At 35.4% G+C, this 18,441-nt stretch overlaps 1 protein-coding gene across 1 annotated transcript; it reads right to left on the reverse strand.

Annotated features, from left to right (window-relative positions):
• Positions 1-905: 905 nt before the first annotated feature.
• Positions 906-16,461, reverse strand: LOC127663493 (transforming growth factor-beta-induced protein ig-h3-like). Its single transcript, XM_052155092.1, has 17 exons — positions 16,294-16,461; positions 15,937-16,035; positions 7,311-7,375; positions 7,036-7,193; positions 6,722-6,886; positions 6,367-6,513; positions 6,128-6,269; positions 5,095-5,307; positions 4,880-5,017; positions 4,643-4,788; positions 4,063-4,199; positions 3,019-3,149; positions 2,727-2,851; positions 1,562-1,664; positions 1,414-1,478; positions 1,202-1,226; positions 906-1,093 (listed from the first exon to the last, which is right to left on the reverse strand). The coding sequence occupies exons 1-17, from the start codon at positions 16,407-16,409 to the stop codon at positions 1,032-1,034; spliced, it is 2,037 nt and encodes a 678-aa protein (XP_052011052.1). The 5' UTR covers positions 16,410-16,461; the 3' UTR covers positions 906-1,031.
• Between the last annotated feature and the right edge of the window lie 1,980 nt (positions 16,462-18,441).

Here is an 18,441-nt window from a genome sequence, read left to right on the forward strand (position 1 = left end):
GACAGATTTAAACAACAGGCATCTTTCCATGTAAAGCCAATTACGGAAGCTCCAACTAGCAGGCCTATTTTCAAAGCATCAGAGTATCTCAGCTGGTGGGTCGCAACCCAAAAATGGGTTATTAATCTGTTTGAAGAGTCACGTCGTCTGGGAAAAACAATGCTTAATGCAAATAATAAAATGCAACTTATATAATTCAAAATTATCTTTTATTTCTTAAGCAAAACCCTATTCAGTACTGCTGGTATTTTTTAAACCTGTTGTTTTATTTATATATATAAAATGTGCCTTTGAGCTAAAAAGATGAAATGCCAGCACACTGTTAATTGCCACACACATAAATGACCACATTATGACAATACACCACATTGTGAAATCACTTTGAACTATGTTCAATTGCACAGACTATATGTAAACTAGAACTCATGAATACAAAAAATTGTCATTTTATTATGAAATGTGCAGATCGGGATCTTTGGATTCCCACAAAAGTTTTTGGTACAGTACGTAAAAAAGTTATATTTTAGACCACGGGAACTGAAGACATAAACTTGATCTGCATTTTCTATGTGCCCAAATAGCATTTGTTCCAGCTTAAACCATGCAAAACATGCTACAGGTATATCAATTACAACAATCAAATAAAAAAAAAAATTTAAAACACTATAAAAATGAAATAAATTGTAAAAAAATAGCCTTAATGGACTGTTCGTTGCAAAAAAGAAGTTGAATGAGTATTCATGAGTATTATGAAGTGCCATACAAAACTACTGTCATCAAACTGATGAAATATATGTAAAACATTGCAGTTTATCCAAATTTAGGTCTTTGGGATTTGAAAAAGCCGCGAAGTTGTAATGCTGAACTGTTTATCGCTTCCATCTTCAGCATTCTGTATTTTCTTGCTAAGATTTTAGTCTTATAATTTTTTATCCACTGTTCAAAATACGATAAGGAACAACTGTATGTTTCCATCCTCTTAAAGTGGCGGAGGTCAAATGGAACTATTCATTTACTCCACAGAACTACGTTTACTGGATACGAGACATTGTTCTGCTGCTCTGACTTTTTCGAACCTTCCAGAAGAGATCATCTGTAATGTGGCAAAAAAGACTGAAATTTAGAGCAAATTTTTTCACAGTAAAATGCATTTAATATTTTATTGAAAGCAAATGATAAAACTAAATGTCAGAATACATACCATTTTTCATTACCTCAGAGCCAGCCTAGGATAGAAAATTTAGAAGTCATATTTTGTTGACTTACAGATTATTACACTTTGTTTAACAATTAAAACACATTAAAAATAAAACAATATGACCGAAGAAACAAACAAAAGAGCATTATAAAAGCAAGCAAAATTAAATCTCAGCACTGATCTATACGGAAATAGTTGTCTTTCACATTACTAACCATGACAGCAGAGGTGCGTCTGATTGTCATAGACCCTTCAGCCTGGTCACTCACTGTTTTAGGAGCTAAAAAGTGAAAATCAAGCTGTTAAGAAGCTCTGAAATAATCCATTCTTATAAACAAAATGTTGAAGAAAAATTGAGCTTACGCAGTGGCTTTATGATAACATTCACAGCATGTACAACACCATTCGTGGCCATCATATCACCCTCGACAACAGGCACCCTGTTCACGTATGTGGTGGAGTTACGCTGAAAGTGAAAAATAAATAAAAAACATAGAACGAAAATTCAGATTTCAGTTGAAGCTAGTTCAAAAATGTTCATTACATGTATCACGGCAGTTCTGAGGTGAAATGCTCACTAGGTGGCACTAAAAGTGAGCTAAATACTCTCCCAAAGAGATGAGGTTTTTAAGGTTAATGCTTTATTTACTGTAGTTTTAAATCAACAAAACCTACCTTTCAAACCTAAAACCTAGACCTATCCGACAGTATCATAAAAAGCAAGTGTGAAATACAAAACACGATTGCAAAAGCAACCATGTCATTTTGTGGTGATTCTATTACACTTTCAACTCATGTGCTCTTCAGGATTCTGTCCTATGCATAGCCAGTGCAATGCTCAATGAGTTGAGCTACTGCGTAATTTGATTTCATTTAAATAAGCTTGTAAATGTAGTTGGTATATAATACAAACGTTAAAATGTATCGCTTTGCAAATCAAGTCTTTCAATTTCCTACAGCATTACGAACAGGGTGAAGTATTTATAAGCTGATAATCTGCCATTTTACTTGTTATTATTGTGAAAGTGAATTTAAGTCATTGTTGTAATGCCTAGTGTTTATTTCAGCAGGAAACAAAACCATATAAAAATATTTTTTGCAAAAATGTAGTTCTAGTATCATGATTCTTTGAGGAAAGATTGCAAAATATATATTTAACTCATATCAGGGTATACCATCTTATACCAGATTTAGATCCAGAAGCTATACAATCACATGCTGCACATCTTCTTTTTCGCTTATTTTATTATCAATTACATTTTCCCTGTGAAATCTGCAGACCTTTTCACATTTTCTGCATTCATTTTAAGGGAAACATGCTAAAATATGTTAAACAACACTAATAGTATTAGCCTAAATTCTTATTGATACTGAAAGTATTATCAAATTAGACAAATATTTAATTAATGAAAACGCATTGGGGTGGGGATGTGTAGAAATCTGCGAATGAGAGGCGTTCAAAATTTGACACGCGAACATTCCGTGTAGGCCTGTTAAGACAAGATTGATGGCAGTGTTGAGTTCTTACCGTGCCTAATTCCAATCGCTCTCCAGCAAGGGTCTTCATCCTGGTATGTGAGGTCACTGCACCGCTGACCAGAAACTCGTCACCAATGTGGTATTTCAGAACATTGGCCAGCTCCTTAGGATCTCCTGAGTTCAACATTGCAGGATACAACAGATGTAAGCATATGTTGCACATTCTGGAACACTTGTTTACAGCATCCTGTTTACAAGATTTCTATAGAAAGAAATCGAACCAGTTTGTGCCTAATCATGCACTCATGGTGATAAAGTACAAAAGACTTGAAAAACATTACTCATGAGTGTGGTGCGTTCGGCGGTGGGCATAGCATTGAAAGCATCATTGGTGGGAGCAAAGAAGGTGTAGGTTCCTTTTTTGTTCAAGAGCTCTGTCAGGCCTGCTCTCTGAATGGCACCAACCAAGGTGCTGTATAGATGAAAGTTCATTACATTAATGTACGTTATTAGAGGCATATCCTCAGGCTGAAAAAGACAGTTGGACTGACAGCTTAATTCCTTCCAGGTCATTATGCATGTGATGAACTTGGTGCAGCCTTAAGTAAGAACACATAAGTGCACGATTATTACGAAACAAAATGTTTTGAGAGACTGACACTGAGATCTTTGCATGTGGGTGAGAAACAGAGCAGCTGCATCCCTTTCAATATATCTGTGAAAACAATAACACCATTTTGGTGGGAATTTCTTTTTATGGAGCATTTTGTGTAAAGCACAATGGCAATTACAGAATAATGTTTTATACTCATTCCCTCTAGATTGGCTAAAAGATTGGATTGTTTCAAACCCATATTACATTCTCACTTCCATTGAGCATATCCTACTCGCACTTTTCCATGTAATGCAAGTGAATAGGAATTAGGTCTGTCAAGCTCCAAAATGACTAAAATGCACCATAAAGCATAAAAAGTAGTCCATACTTTATTCAATTATATTGTATAATTAATATTTGCCTGTCTATATATTCTGTTGCTATATTCAAAGTCTTCTGAATCCATATGAAAGGGGTGTATGAGTAAAAGACTGAAATTTAAGATATTATTTACTGACAATCTTTGCACACTGGTTGACTTGACTTTTATGATGCTTTTATGGTGCTTTTTTGTCATTTTGGAGCTTTGCAGGCCCACTTCCCATTTACTTTCATTAAATGGAAAAAAACAGCCACGATGTACTTAAAACAATTCACCTTTTGTGTTCCATGGAAGAGAGAAAGTCGGGTATGGAGTGAAATAAGGGTGACAACATGATGACACAATTGATATTTGAACTGATCCTTTAAGACTTCACAGTGAGGATTTTTTTTTAGTAAGCTTTCTTACGTGAACCGATTATCTGCCTTCAGGATGTCAATAATAGTTCCCATGGGGGGCGTCAGGAGCTTATCAACGATGAACATTGTTGCAAAGCGTCCATTTTTGTCATGGGCAGCAATACAGGCGTTTTCAATGCACAGGTTCTGCAAAGTCCAGAGAAGTGAAACAGTTAGGGTAATTAGTTGTACAGATCAACATGATTGTTTCAAGACTCTTTTCTCAGAAGACTGAAGGTCATAAAGTGGGCTGTGGAAAACGTTAAGGTGATCCAAAGAACAGTTTTTCAGCGGTCTGTGAATTCCATTACAAAGCAAAAATGTGAGAGCAGAGACAGAACTATACAACCCTCACAGACAGCTATAACATGGTTGGAAATAAAAATGTGATTTTTATGTGAGTTTGATGGATTGGGATGTGGAATGGGGAGTTTCATAATGCAAGATCTAGACAACAGTGATTTTTACCTAGTCATGAAAATGAAACATATTCTATTATTATAGGATTGTGTTTGGTATAGATAGCAATGTTTCATTTAGAAATGGTTTGCTGGGTTACAAATGTCCCATATGTGTACTTGAAGACTTACATTTCTGTACACAAACACTCTAAGTTTCAATCCACCAAGGGTCTCCAACTCCTGTCCATGGTAAAGGCTTTTGGAGGAAAGCTTCTCTTTTAGAATGTGGTTCCTGAGCAGTTTCTTCATGTCAGGTGTCATGGTCAAGCTCTTGCCTGCACTCAAACAATCCAAATGAAGTAAAATAAGGATCTTAATTTAGCTCAAGCCTCAATTGCTAGATTAATGGAAATTAAGAGATCTAACCTTTAAAAGCATCATTCACAGGGCCTAACAATGTCACAGCCTCAGAGCCAGTGAGATGATCCTTAAGACCAGCATCAATAAAATGTTTTGTGGCTATAGTAACAACTGATCCCTCTGCAAGCTCCAGGAGGGTCTTGGCTAAAAGACACAAAAGCATTGAGCATGATACGATAAAATGATGTTCAACTGGATAATATGTCTTCTAAAATTTGCACCTGAGTCAGGGATGAGGAGTTCATTGATGTAGTGAACAACTCCATTGGTTCCAAGCTTATCTTTTTGCTTGATGATGGCTTTGCCATTGACGGTCATCTCTTCACCATCACAGCCAACTTCCAGCACGGTCCCCTGTAAGGTTTCCAGAGGTGTTCCGGCCACAATGGACTCAGAGCAGTGCAGGTTCTTAAGAATGTGGTAATTTAGAAGATCTAAAGTGGATTTGGGTGTAAACATAATCAGAACTCATTTCACAACATCAGCACAACTTTAATTTAAAACAAAGCATGACAACTATTTTAGAAGTTTTCTGGAAGTATGTGAGTAATACTTAAAATATACATATATTAAATGCTTAATTTAAATGCTGTGTCTAGTTTTTATTAGCTAGTATTCTGTCTGAACAGCCCCAGGAAAAGTTCACCCAAATATTTGAATTCTCTCATTGTTTAGCCACCATCATGCCATCTTAAACTCGTATGACTTTCTTTCTTCAGTAGAACACAAACAAAGATTTTTGAAGGATGTATGAGGTGTTTTGTCCATACAATGTAATTCAATGTGGTCCAAAACATTCAGGCAGCAAAAAAGACATAAAAGGTAGCATAAAATTTAATCCATGCCTTCTGCCTTTATGTCCTAGACAGACCTTGAAAGTATTGGACCCTATTGACTTAAACTGTATGGATAAAAACACCTCAAACAACCTTCAAAAAAATCGTCGTGTTCCACAGAAGAAAGTCATATGAGTTTAAAAGGCATGAGGGTGAGTAAATGAATTCATTTTTTGATTGATCAGTGTATGTTATTCCAAGTAAAAAAGGTTTGTATTTTTTCAATCCCTCCTGATCTAGCTCCATTTAATATGTAACATAATATTTTTAATGGCGCAATCATTTTCCGATGGATAAAATCCAAGTGCCAACCAGCTTTTCTTTCTGTTTCTGTCACTCCGAAATGCATCAGTTACAGAAAAAATCATATAAAATGGGTTGCAAAAAGCATTTCATTATTATTTAAAAGTAAAGGAACCTTTAAGAGCAACAGGGTCTCCCAAAATTCTGTTGAGTGTTTCTGGAGGAATCTTCTTAAAGGCTTCATTGGTTGGAGCAAAGATTGTGTAGGAGCCCTCATTCTCCAACAAAGTGGTAAGACCAGCAGCAGCAACTGCAGTCTGAATCAAAAGAGGAGTATTTTGAACCATACATTGAGAATATATATGAAAAGCCCATTAAACCAATGGTTCCCCCCAGTGTAGTAAAGAGATCTACCCGTAGAGTCTCTAGGTCATCATCAGTGTCAATAAAAGAGTTGATGTTGTTTGTTATGGCAGTGATTACTCTGTCAACGACATGCACAATTCCATTGGTGGCATGTTGGTCTGTCTTCACCAGCCTTGCACAATTCACTGTCACAATCTGAAACAAAACATTCAGGTTGAGGATGTGCACCCGATTGGGAAACATTGCTTCACAAATCATTTGGAATAAACACTAGTCGACACAATACTCACTAAAACTAACTAAACACAGATAAATTAAACAATGTATTTTCAGTGGGAAAATCTAAACAAAGCTGACTGTCCTTGGTTAACACAGCAAACGGACTTGACTAAATTTGACTTACTCCATTAGGATAATGGTTGATATGAACATTAAAGTCTTGATACATGGAGGGGAAGGCAGCACCATGCTTAAGGTCGTCTGAAGTCAAGCGTTTGTTGACCATGTGGTAGTGCAGAGCATTGAGGAGTTCAATGTTGACGTTGCTCACCAGGGCATCCAGAATTTCCTACATTACATTTTAAACATTACGCAATATCTAATTTAGCTCATTTGGTAGGCAATATATTGTTATTTATATTATTATCTGAGAATGATGAAAATCTCTTTTTATTTCTTCCACATGATCTATTGTAAGATGCACTGGCGGGGACTCACGGTGGGCAGTGCAGCCCAAGCCTCATTGCTGGGGGCAAAGAATGTGAAGCTGCCAGGTCCTTCAATCTCCTCCTGTAGATTAGCTCTCTCTGTGTACATCTTAGTAGTAGTGGCTCCAACAAAACCCATGGTTTTGTAGATGTTCACCAAAGGTAGAGCTTTGAAATAAAATCCAATTCTGAAATAACTATTACTAGAATTTGACAAACCTCAAATCACACACTTAAATATCAGCTTCATTCTCACATATTTATAAAAGCCTCCATTGTTCCTACCTGCTGGACAACCCTTCTCTCCAATAACGTTCTCATAGCCAGGGCAGCACTCATAGCTGATCGTCCTGCAAAGAAACAACTGAATTTAATGGGATAGCTCATTATTTACACACCCTACACATGTTGCTCCAAACCCATATAATGTTTTATCTTATGTGGAACAAAAAAGGAGATGTTAGGCTGAATGTTAGCCTAGGTCAGACAACATGCAATGAAAGTGAATAGTGACTGAGTCTAATATTCTGCCTAACATCTCCTTTTGTGATCCATGGAAGAAAGAAAGTCATATTGGTTTGGAACAACATGCGAATTAGTAAAATACATATTTTTCATTTTTGGTGAACTATTCCTTTAAGACTGAACAATATGGCATTCACTCTGTGCTTCTTTTTTTTTTATTCAGAAATGGGAGTTTTTCAGGAACATTTGCTTTAATACTGTTATCTGAGCTGTATCGGGAACAACACAGCTCACTTTCTTTTAATCTGCATAGCTCAAGCTATACTGTACTTCTTCATTTTATTTATTTTGTCCATAATAAATAAGTTCTGTGCATGAGTTGCTCTTTGGGAGTCATAAAATCTAATTTTCTTTGGTAATGGAGGAATCCAGAAGCACAGTACTGGCCACAGGAAACTCCTGAGAGTGAACTTTCAGATCAGTGGTCCTGCCAATTTAAACAATGAGAAATTCCACTAAGCAAAAGTGAAATAATTGGGATACTAGAGATTGACACAGCTTTTACTTGAACAGTTCCTTTTCAGAAAAATGTAATGTTCGCTGGCTAATGCAGTTCATTTTTATATGCAGGTGATATAAAAGCTAATACAATAGTCTCTATATTGGGTGGTGTGTCGCCACCCAAAATATGAACGCTTAAAGGAATATTCCGGGTTCAATACAAGTTGAGCTCAATCGACAGCATTTGTGGCATAATGTTGATTTCCACAAAAATGTATTTCAACTCCATCCATCCATCCATCCATCCATCGTCAACCGCTTATCCTGTGTACAGGGTCGCGGGGGGCTGGAGCCTATCCCAGCTAACATCGGGCGAAAGGCGGGGGACACCCTGGACAGGTCGCCAGTCCATCGCAGGTATTTCAACTCGTAACTCCTTTTTCTTTAAAACAAGCAAAAATCGAGGTGACATTGAGGCACTAACAATGGAAGTGAAGGAGGGCCAATTTTTGGAGGGTTTAAACATAGAAATGTGAAGCTTATAATTTTATAAAAGCAATTGCATTAATTCTTCTGTTAAAAATTTGAGCTGTAAGGTTTGTTAAAATTACATCATGTAACGAAATTCTAAAATTTGCTATAACTTCACACAGAAAAGGTTAGAAAGCAATTTTATCACATTAAAATCATGTTTACACCCATTTAATTTATGGAGTTTTGTGGCTATCCTTTTGAAACGGTGAGTATTTTAACATTCAAAAATAGACCCCCATTCACTTCCATTTTAAGTGCCTCATTGGAACCATGGTTTTTGCTTTTTTTTTTTTTTAAACAAAAGGAGGGATGAGTCTAAATAATTTTTGCAGTAATCAATATTATGCCACAAACGCTGTTGATTGAGTTTAACTTGTATTGAGCCTGGAATATTCATTTAACAAAAGTGCTTAGTAAAGTGAAAAGGAGTAAATATTGATCACTTAAAATTTTTTTTGTGACATTACTTGTCGGCTCAGAGAAATACACACACACACACACACACACACACACACACACACACACACACACACACACACACACACACACACACACACACTTCTAACTATGTTTATATGCAGCATTATATGCTATTGCAGTTTTCCTTCTCAAATTAGATTTATTATTCATTAGATATTCTGGCAGAGAACACTTGGTTGATACTTCAATATATTCCATGATATATATTTTTAGAGATTCAAGAATTTAGATAATTCCCTTTTTCGGTAATTCACATAAAAAATTCCAATATATTTGCATTAAACAGCGTGAAAGAAAAAACTAGGAGGTAAATCTAAACAAAGGCAACAATCCTGCCATTCAGAAATAGGTTGGAGCAGACTTATACAACACATGGAACTGGAAGCAGACTGAACTGATTATCAAAACAGATGGTAACTCAACTACTGTTTATTCCCTGCCAACATAAACAAACATGGTAGCCATGGATTTCTGACAAAATAAACAGCTAAGCAGTGTAATTTATGTTTTGAGTGCATTGGACTTTCAAGTGGTGTGGTAAGATGTCCTCAAGAGGTATTATGAAAGTTTTATTACACAGTCATATGTTGAAAGCTTATTCATCATTTTGCATCTTCTAAAAACGATCACTTCCTAAAATATACAGGATATAGAAAAGGCAGCATAATTCCTGTGAGAAGATTTACTCAGATTGAATAATTTCTTAAACAGGAAATACATTCACTAATAGAATTCAACATTCATCTCTGCTGAAAATGTAATCATTAACTGTAGTATCTTTAGATGTTTATTTTGAGATTACATTAAACCCAGGCACCTGCAATAACCCATGTTATTTCTGCATCTAATCATAGTTATGTTATATATGTATAAATGTACATATGAATGAATGTTACATTGATATAGTGCTTTTCTGACACTACACTCAAACCACTTTACACAATGAACAGGGGACTCTCCTCAACCACCACATGTATCTGCATGCAGCAACATATAAAAGACAAAGAAAGGGTATGTTATGGAATAAAGTCTCTGGACCAGGTGCTAAGCAAAAAGAGGGCACTAGGGAGTAATTGGTGCAGAAAGATATTGGTCTCTCCTCAAGTGACCTGGAAACACCCTGTTTCACTGCAATGACCTTAATGAACCAACTATACAAAGAGAGCAATTGTTTCCACTAAAATCAAACTTCAAAACCCCAAAAGAATCTTTCTGTAAATCAAGTCAACTTCAATCTGATAGAACCCAAAATGTGCTTTCATGAGTAAGTTACATCCTTTTACAGATTTTTTTTTTTCATGTAGACATTGGATTTATGGAAAACTCCTTGGTAACTGGTGAATGATTTGTGTGTGTTTGGGGATATTAGACCTTCAACTGGACTCCCGATTTAAGTAATTTCCCAAAAACATCCAAACACTCAGAGCAACTCTCACTTCCTGCTTGCTTTCTTGAGAATTGCTATGAAAGAAACACTGTTTAAAAATGGGAAGATGTAGAAAACAAGTTCTTCTCTGTTTCAAGAATAGTGCTTTTCACTTTCAATATAAATCTGATTCTTGATTAGTTTCCAGAATGACACTGAAAACCGAACAAAGACAAAATGTCAAATGACAAAAAACAACTTAAAATCTATGTAACTCTTAAAGGTAGAAATGCATGCTTTATATCTGCTAAGTCTTTCTTTAACTATGCTAACACCCTTACACATACAACATGAGAAAAATACTTCTATCAACATTGATTTCTCAACATTGATGCCTGACATCTTGTATAGTAAACACAATGTATAATAATAACGTAGAACTAATTCAGCACATCATTATCCACAAATTGTCAACACAGGATGTATCAAATTGAGTTATTAAAAAATTCTGCACATTAAATACTCCCTAAAGTTTTGATATTGTTAGGCTTGGTCTACCTATTTGTACCTACCTACATGTACACCTTATGTAAGCAACATAAACCTGTTAAATATATTTGTCTTTTCCTCAGAAACCTTCACATTTAGACACAAATAAAAATGTGAGACTCCATTCCATATTCCAGACTGTAGACTCCATCACTGTACTCTATAACCATCTTTGACCTCCAAGATATAGGGGCTAAAAAAGGGACTAAAAAAGTCTGTTCTACTCTATTCTATTCTATTTTGCCAAAAGTGAGTGAAATGGGTTTCAAAGGTGAACATTAGATGGAGGTTTTAATGAGTAGATAATACCTCCTAATCTTTAACCTTAACCTAACTAATAGTGTTCTATTAGTTATAAGCCTCAAGCTTCAACTGAACCAAATATTCCGTCACAGCACAATAGTAATGACTTCATGAATTTATTTACTGATAAAATTGAAATAATCAGAAATAAAATTTGAATTATGCAATCGTCTGTCACAGTACCTCAGAAAACAGTGTCTCATAATTTTCCTCACATGCAAATTCAATCCTTCGCTGTCACAGGTCATGAAGTGCAAGCAAAACTTATCGAAACATCAAAAGCCACAACATGTATGTTAGATCCAATACCAACTAAGCTCTTAAAAGAGATATTCCCTGTAATCTCAGAACCTCTTCTTCTTATTATTAACTCCTCACTATCCTTAGGACATGTCCCAAAAAAACTTTAAAATGGCATTTATCAAACTGCTTATTAAGAAGCCACAGCTTGATCCTGGAGAATTGGCTAATTATAGACCAAATTCAAATCTCCCATTTATGTTGAAAATACTACAAAAGCTCACAATTATGTTAATTTCTACAAAGATATAGTATATATGAACAATTTCAGTCAGGATTTAGGCCACACCTGCTGATTGCTCTTATCATCTGATCGCGGCTACATTTCTCTTCTAATGCTTTTAGATCTTAGTGCTGACTTCAACATGATAGATCACAATATTCTCTTGAATAGGCTAGATAATTATGTTGGCATTAGTGGACTTGCATTAGCATGGTTTAGGTCCTATATATCAGACCACTACCACTTTGTCTGTGTAAACAAGGAATTGTCAAATCAAACAAAAGTTAAGTATGGCGTTAAGTAAGTTTCCACTGTTATGCCGACGATACCCAACTTTATATTTCTTCGAAAACCCGAAATAATTTCACAAATCTCCAAATTAGTGTATCAATGAAATCAAAGATTGGATGGCCAGAAATGTCTTTTTACTCAATTCTGACAAAACAGAGGTACTAGATATTGGACCAAAAACTTCTAAAAATAAGCCGCAGAAATATCATTTGACTCTTGATGGATGTCCTGTTACATTTTCTTCAACTGCAAAGAAATTTAGTGTTATATTTGATACCAATGTGTCATTTGAAAATCTAATTTCCAATGTTCCTAGAACAGCATTCTTCCACCTAAAAATATTGCTAAGTTCCGACACATACTCTCTGTGGCGTTCCTGCATTCTTCATGCATTCATGACCTCAAGACTAGATTATTGTAACGCATTACTAGAAGGAAGTCCAGCAAGTTCAATAAATAAACTTCAATTGGTTCAATATGCGATTGAGTGCTGACTAAAACCAAGAAATCATATTAGCCCCATTTTATCGTTGTTACATTGGCTACCTGTTGAATTTCATATTCATTTTAAAAATCAGTTAACTACATACACAGCTGTGAGTGGTCTAGCGCCACAGATCTTAAGTGACCTTCTACCACGCTATATTCCATCACGTTCATTACGATCGCAAAACTTTAGCCTGTTAATAGTTCCTAGAATATCAAAATCTACAAAAGGAGGTAGATCCTTTTCCTATTTGGCTCCTAAACTATGGAATAGTCTCCCTAACACTGTTCGGGACACAGACACTCTCACTGAGTTTGTCTAGACTAGACTCATCTATTTAGCCAGTCATACACCTAATTTATTCTTCACCACACACTTAGGCTGCTTTAGTTGGGTCTGCCAGAACCAGAAACATTGATCATGATTTATAACTCTGCAAAACATTAATGGCATCTACGCTAATGTTATTCTATTTGTTTCCATGTCTCAACCTCGGGACTCCTATTCCGAGGTCACCAGAACCGTCCGGATCCAGCACCATTCCTGCTTGGTATTTGATATATGTCTTTGAGTGATGATGACAAAATGCAGCTGTGCCAGCCAGTCATCACTTCAGTCTATTACAATGGATCTCAGAGGATGAACTGATGCCAAGTCCAACCATAAGACATGGGATTCTTCATATGCCTTTGCCTGAACCTTGGATTTAGGATAAACCTCACCGGAATTACCGGCCGGTTGAACTGTGAATCACCTCACTGATCTCAGCCTGCATCACATTGGTCTAATGATGGACAACACATTAAAATGGAATACACAGGCAATCAATAAACTGGCAAAAAAATCCTTCATTAGCCAACTAACAAAGGACAATGCTTCTATATGAACTTCTGCAGTTATTCCAGGATGAACTTCCAAGACATTAGACAATAATCTTATAGTTCACACTAAATGTTTGTTTAAACACTGGCCCTTAACACTTAATTAGTTTAATAATTTAAAACCATGACTTGCACTGCACATAATTAAGTAATATTGGCATTATATTCATGCTGCTAGCCAGAAGGGAACTGGCCCCCACAGTGAGTCTGGTTTCTCCCAAGGTTATTTTTCTCCATTAACCAACATTTTATGGAGTTTTTTGTTCCTTGCAACAGTTGCCTTCGGCTTGCTTACTGGGTTTCTAAATACAATTATAATTTAATTACTTATTTTTATACACACTTCATAATTGTATTTAATCAAACTACACAATGATGACTCTCTACTTTATAGACATTACATTATAGGTATAATTTACTGTTAATGCATGATTCTCTGTAAAGCTGCTTTGAAATGGTGAGTGTTGTGAAAGGCACTATAAAAATAAAAATGACTTGACTTGACTTGTTCTAAAAGCATATGAGAGGTGAACAAAACAGACAACCTTACCCTAAACCAACACCTAAACCTGTAAAAACAAATGTTGCTTATATAGCACTTTTGTCTCACATGTCAGCTTGCATGCTTGGCAGGGCTTGAACTGCAGTCTTGTGAGCTAATCACATTGAAATAAGTGTGTAAATGTAGGTGGGTCTGCAATATATGTGTTAAAATATATCATTTTTCAAATGAGTTAGATTAAAAGTGCTTGGATATCATAACATAGCCTGTATGAGTAATAGTGTTTATAAAGTCATAATCAGCCTTTGTACTCATGGTCTGTGTGAAAGTGAATAAAACACACAGTTGTTATAGCACCTCTAGTGTTGATTTAATCTGGAAACTGTGGCAAAGATTAGAATGTGGGAGGTAAAAGTCAGTTTGCAAAAATTTTGTTATAGTAATGTTCATTCTATGAGACTAGCCAGCTATTCTATTTTATTATTTTCTACACAATTTCTTTTAATATGCAGAGACAAATTTGTAGGTTGATTTCCTCAAATCACCTCGTGAATATAATGTGGCTCTGTGCAACTATCAAAACATTGTTCTGTTTGTTTCATTAAGACATTTGTTTCAGGAAGACATTACTTTTGCAATTCCGTTTGGTGACGCATAAATAACACACTTCACCATTTTATTTGATTTATTATTATTTTACCCTCTCTTTGGCATTTATAGTACCAAAAAGCAACTTCACAAATCTACAGTACATCATCATTGTTTTTCAATCTGTGATTTTATGTATATTTATTAATTACAACCTTTAAAGTTTAATTTGAATCCCATATTCTAAGCCCTGAACATGCAGTTCCTCCTTAACATTTTTTTTTTTTAAATGGAATGTTCAAGAAACCAATAACATCTTTTTCCCATGTTGGGAGCATTAAGTGGATGTCAGTCAAACAGTGCCTCTATACAAGTTGTCATTGTGTTGTTCAGGTGCACTGGAGAGCCTTCAGTCAGAAAGGCAATTAGGTTTGTCAGCCTACCATTAATGCATTACTCAGGATGTTAGGCAATTTAACCCCATGAAGACTGAAGGCAATTACAAAGAGACATATGGTAGCCATTACTACACAACGTGCTTCTATATCTACTGTCAAGTTGAACTCAAATTCCCTTAGCTGCTGTATTATATAGCTGTTAAAAAAAGTACTATATATATATTTTTTAAATCAAACAGTTTCTGATTTGTTATCAAAACTAAAATATCACTTACCCAGGAGCACAAATTGCAGATAAATACTTGCAAGGAAAATGTTAGTCTTCATATGTTTTAGTATATATAAGTATTTTTGCCACTAACTACTTCATGTTTCAATTCTGTTCATTTAGAATACAATTCTGTTAAACTATAACTTTACACGTACACAGCTGGTGGGTAGTTATATACTAAAAATGACAAGGTTTTTAGAAACAATCTAGCTTAAAATCATTAACACTTTAACAAGACAATTCTGCTTCAGAACTCCAAAAGCTTTTTATTTGGAAAATACTTAACCAAAACCATCTATGGTGACCCTGTGAGGCATAAGAATACACCTTAAGGAATCATAACAGGGTAATAATCATTATTTTCACACCCTTTCCAGCTCTTTAAACCACAATATTAACATGCTTAAAAAGACTCCTGGCTGATTACAAATTATGTAAATTGAGTTGGAAAAATGAATGCAATCCTTTAAAATCAGTAATTTCACATATTCATTAATAGATGAATAGTTAGTGACTGTCATTACTGTCACTTAAACTTAAATGCTTCATATGACCCACACGTGGTGGAAAAACTTTGGGATGGCAAATGGTGAAGTATTTATGTTAATAGGCTATCCTGAAAGTTTGTTGTCAACAGCAATTTATAATGACAATTGCATGTTACCTAAGGATATCTTACACAAAAAAACAACTGTAACATGGTGCTTTGGAAAATGATGCACCAGACAGACAGACAGACAGATAGATAGATTAACATGTCTGAATAACTCACGTTGGTTTGCCGCATATTTTGCGGTGATACCATTGCTTGCAGTTGGTGAAGTACTTTTTATCCGTGCCTGGAATCTTCTGCATTGCACAAACATTTGGGCTACAACACACAAATCAATGTAAACACACACATTAATTGTACCTTAAATTCACGTCTTTGGACTTGCATTTTGCATGACTAAAGAACAAGTTAAACTTTTCTGTCAGGGTCACAATCAGGGAAAACACAATCAAATAAGATCCAATGATCAGGAAGAACGCCGTGCAATATTGCCCATATTTGTGTTTTTGCTTTCGAATTGAATAAACTTTCAAATGAAAGACCCAAATATGTGTATCACTGCAGCAGAGTCCTTACCCATGAGGTCTTCCTCTTATTCTGCTGTGCTGAAGAACGGCTTGGTACGGGGATTTGGCGGCAAAAACTGTCGCGATTAAAGTGATAGCTAAAGCAAACAAAGTTAAGCGCTCCATCTCGAGACTCTCCACGCGCACTCCACACACCGGGGTTGCATGCAGCTCTGTTAAATACTGAACAGAAACCTTTTGGTCCGGGAGGGGCTTGGGGAGGACCAGCAACATGACACTTTCGCTTATATCATAAAGGTAAAAAAACTGATGAACCACCACTGATGCATGTAATTGGCTTATAAAACTCAATAGAATGACTCATTGTAAAACATTTTGGTAAAACTGTATCCCTACTTTAGAGTGCCCATGTTTTTTACATGTCACATTGTAGGCCTACTAATGTTAATATACATAAATAACAACGTGTAATTAAGTACAGCGTAATATTACTCAGTAGGCTACTTATTAATGAATGCTGTATGTAACATTAAAACTGAAATGTAAAGTGTGACCAAACGTTTTATTGTATAAATAAAAGATTGTGTTGAATGACCTGATCTTAAAGGGATAATTCAAACAAAAATGAATTTTCCATAATTTATTGCAAGACCTTTTAACATTTACAGTAATTACGTGCAGGATATGAATTAGATATCTACAATAGAGGTAGGCAGATATTTCGGTTTCTGATTAATCGTTGCTGATAGTTGTTTTGCTATCGGTTGCAAATCTCTCTCTCTCTCTCTCTCTCTCTCTCTCTCTCTCTCTCTCTCTCTCTCTCTCTCTCTCTCTCTCTCTATATATATATATATATATATATATATATATATATATATATATATATATATATATATATATATATATATATAACCTCTACCACCTTAGTAATCGGTATCAGAAAAATCCACTATCGTTTGACCTTTAATCTACAACTTAATTTTCATTGTTAACATGCAAATTATAAAAAACAAAAAACGCAGATATCAGATATCTATAATTTATTTATTAACTGAAATTTCAATTCCAATTACACATATCAGAAATGTACTACTTAGGCTACATGGTAAAAATAATCATTTTTGATATCATCGGTTACATTGATAATAATGCAAATGTCCATTCCTGATATCAACAGTTGCATTAAAATGTTTGACATCTGTTATTTGGTTTTCAATAGTGGAAGTGTCCATGTACTTTTGCGTCAGTTATTTTTTACTTTTTAAACCCAAAAATTAAAAATGTGGTTCCTTCTTTACTGGTTTTAACACGGATGAATAGAAAAAGCTGATACAAATGAAATTTCTGTTTAATATTTCATTTTATATTTAGAAAGGAATAAAGTGAAAGGTGGAAATGGCAAAATTTCATTTTCTTTCATTGTTTAAAAAGTTAATTTACAGCTTGAATATTTGATATGCACATGGGAGCAGCACTGAAACGCCCCTTTTATCTGATTGGTCAATTTGCCCCGTCTTCTGTAGGCCTACCACCTTCAGCTGCATTTACACTGCCAGCTACTTTGTCGCTGCATGTCACCAGTGGCTGGTGGTTAGGTCGCTAGAGGTGTTTATGGAGAGTCCAATCAGCACTGTGTCTTTACAATTAATATTTATTAAAACATTAGGATCACGTGAGCTCTACCATCTTCACTCGTATTGGCTGTCGCTCCCGAAAGTCGCTCTTCATTTGCATAAAGTTTTGACAAATTTGTCAAAATTTTCATTCAATATTGTCCTGAGCCACCAGTAACTGTAAACTATGCATTCCATATGTATTAGAATCTTGCTGCTTGGCACATCATGGTGGGGTTGCGATGTGTTGCCGGCTGCAGTGAGAGATCGCAAGCATAGGCGGAAATTGCGGGGGGGTATCTGAGGGTTGTCCCCCCCTAAAATATCATTAAAATATGTGTATTGTAAATAATATAATGATATATTATTAAAATAATTGTTTAAGAAATAAAATAATACAAATGCAAACGGGGCAACAACAAAAAAACCCTTGGTGTCCCCTTCAAAAATTGCTCTTTAGAATTGTTATGTTTATTGTCCCCCCAACATTTTGATGAAATTTTCACCGCTGATCGCAAGACACATCACTTGGCCATATGCTGACTGGGAGTTGGTGTATATATATCATAATTTTTTTTTTTATG

The sequence above is a fragment of the Xyrauchen texanus genome, chromosome 23 (assembly GCF_025860055.1).
Source record: "Xyrauchen texanus isolate HMW12.3.18 chromosome 23, RBS_HiC_50CHRs, whole genome shotgun sequence".
Classification (NCBI taxonomy): Eukaryota; Metazoa; Chordata; class Actinopteri; order Cypriniformes; family Catostomidae; genus Xyrauchen; species Xyrauchen texanus.

Bases quoted from the DNA above. Each gene is read 5' to 3' on its own strand.
- LOC127663493 (XM_052155092.1), bottom strand. From the start codon at position 16,409: ATGGAGCGCTTAACTTTGTTTGCTTTAGCTATCACTTTAATCGCGACA. The intron at 4,200-4,642 runs GTAAGTCTTCAA...TGGACTTTGCAG, and splicing joins GAGTGTTTGTGTACAGAAAT to AACCTGTGCATTGAAAACGC. The intron at 1,094-1,201 runs GTATGTATTCTG...GCCACATTACAG, and splicing joins CTCTGAGGTAATGAAAAATG to ATGATCTCTTCTGGAAGGTT.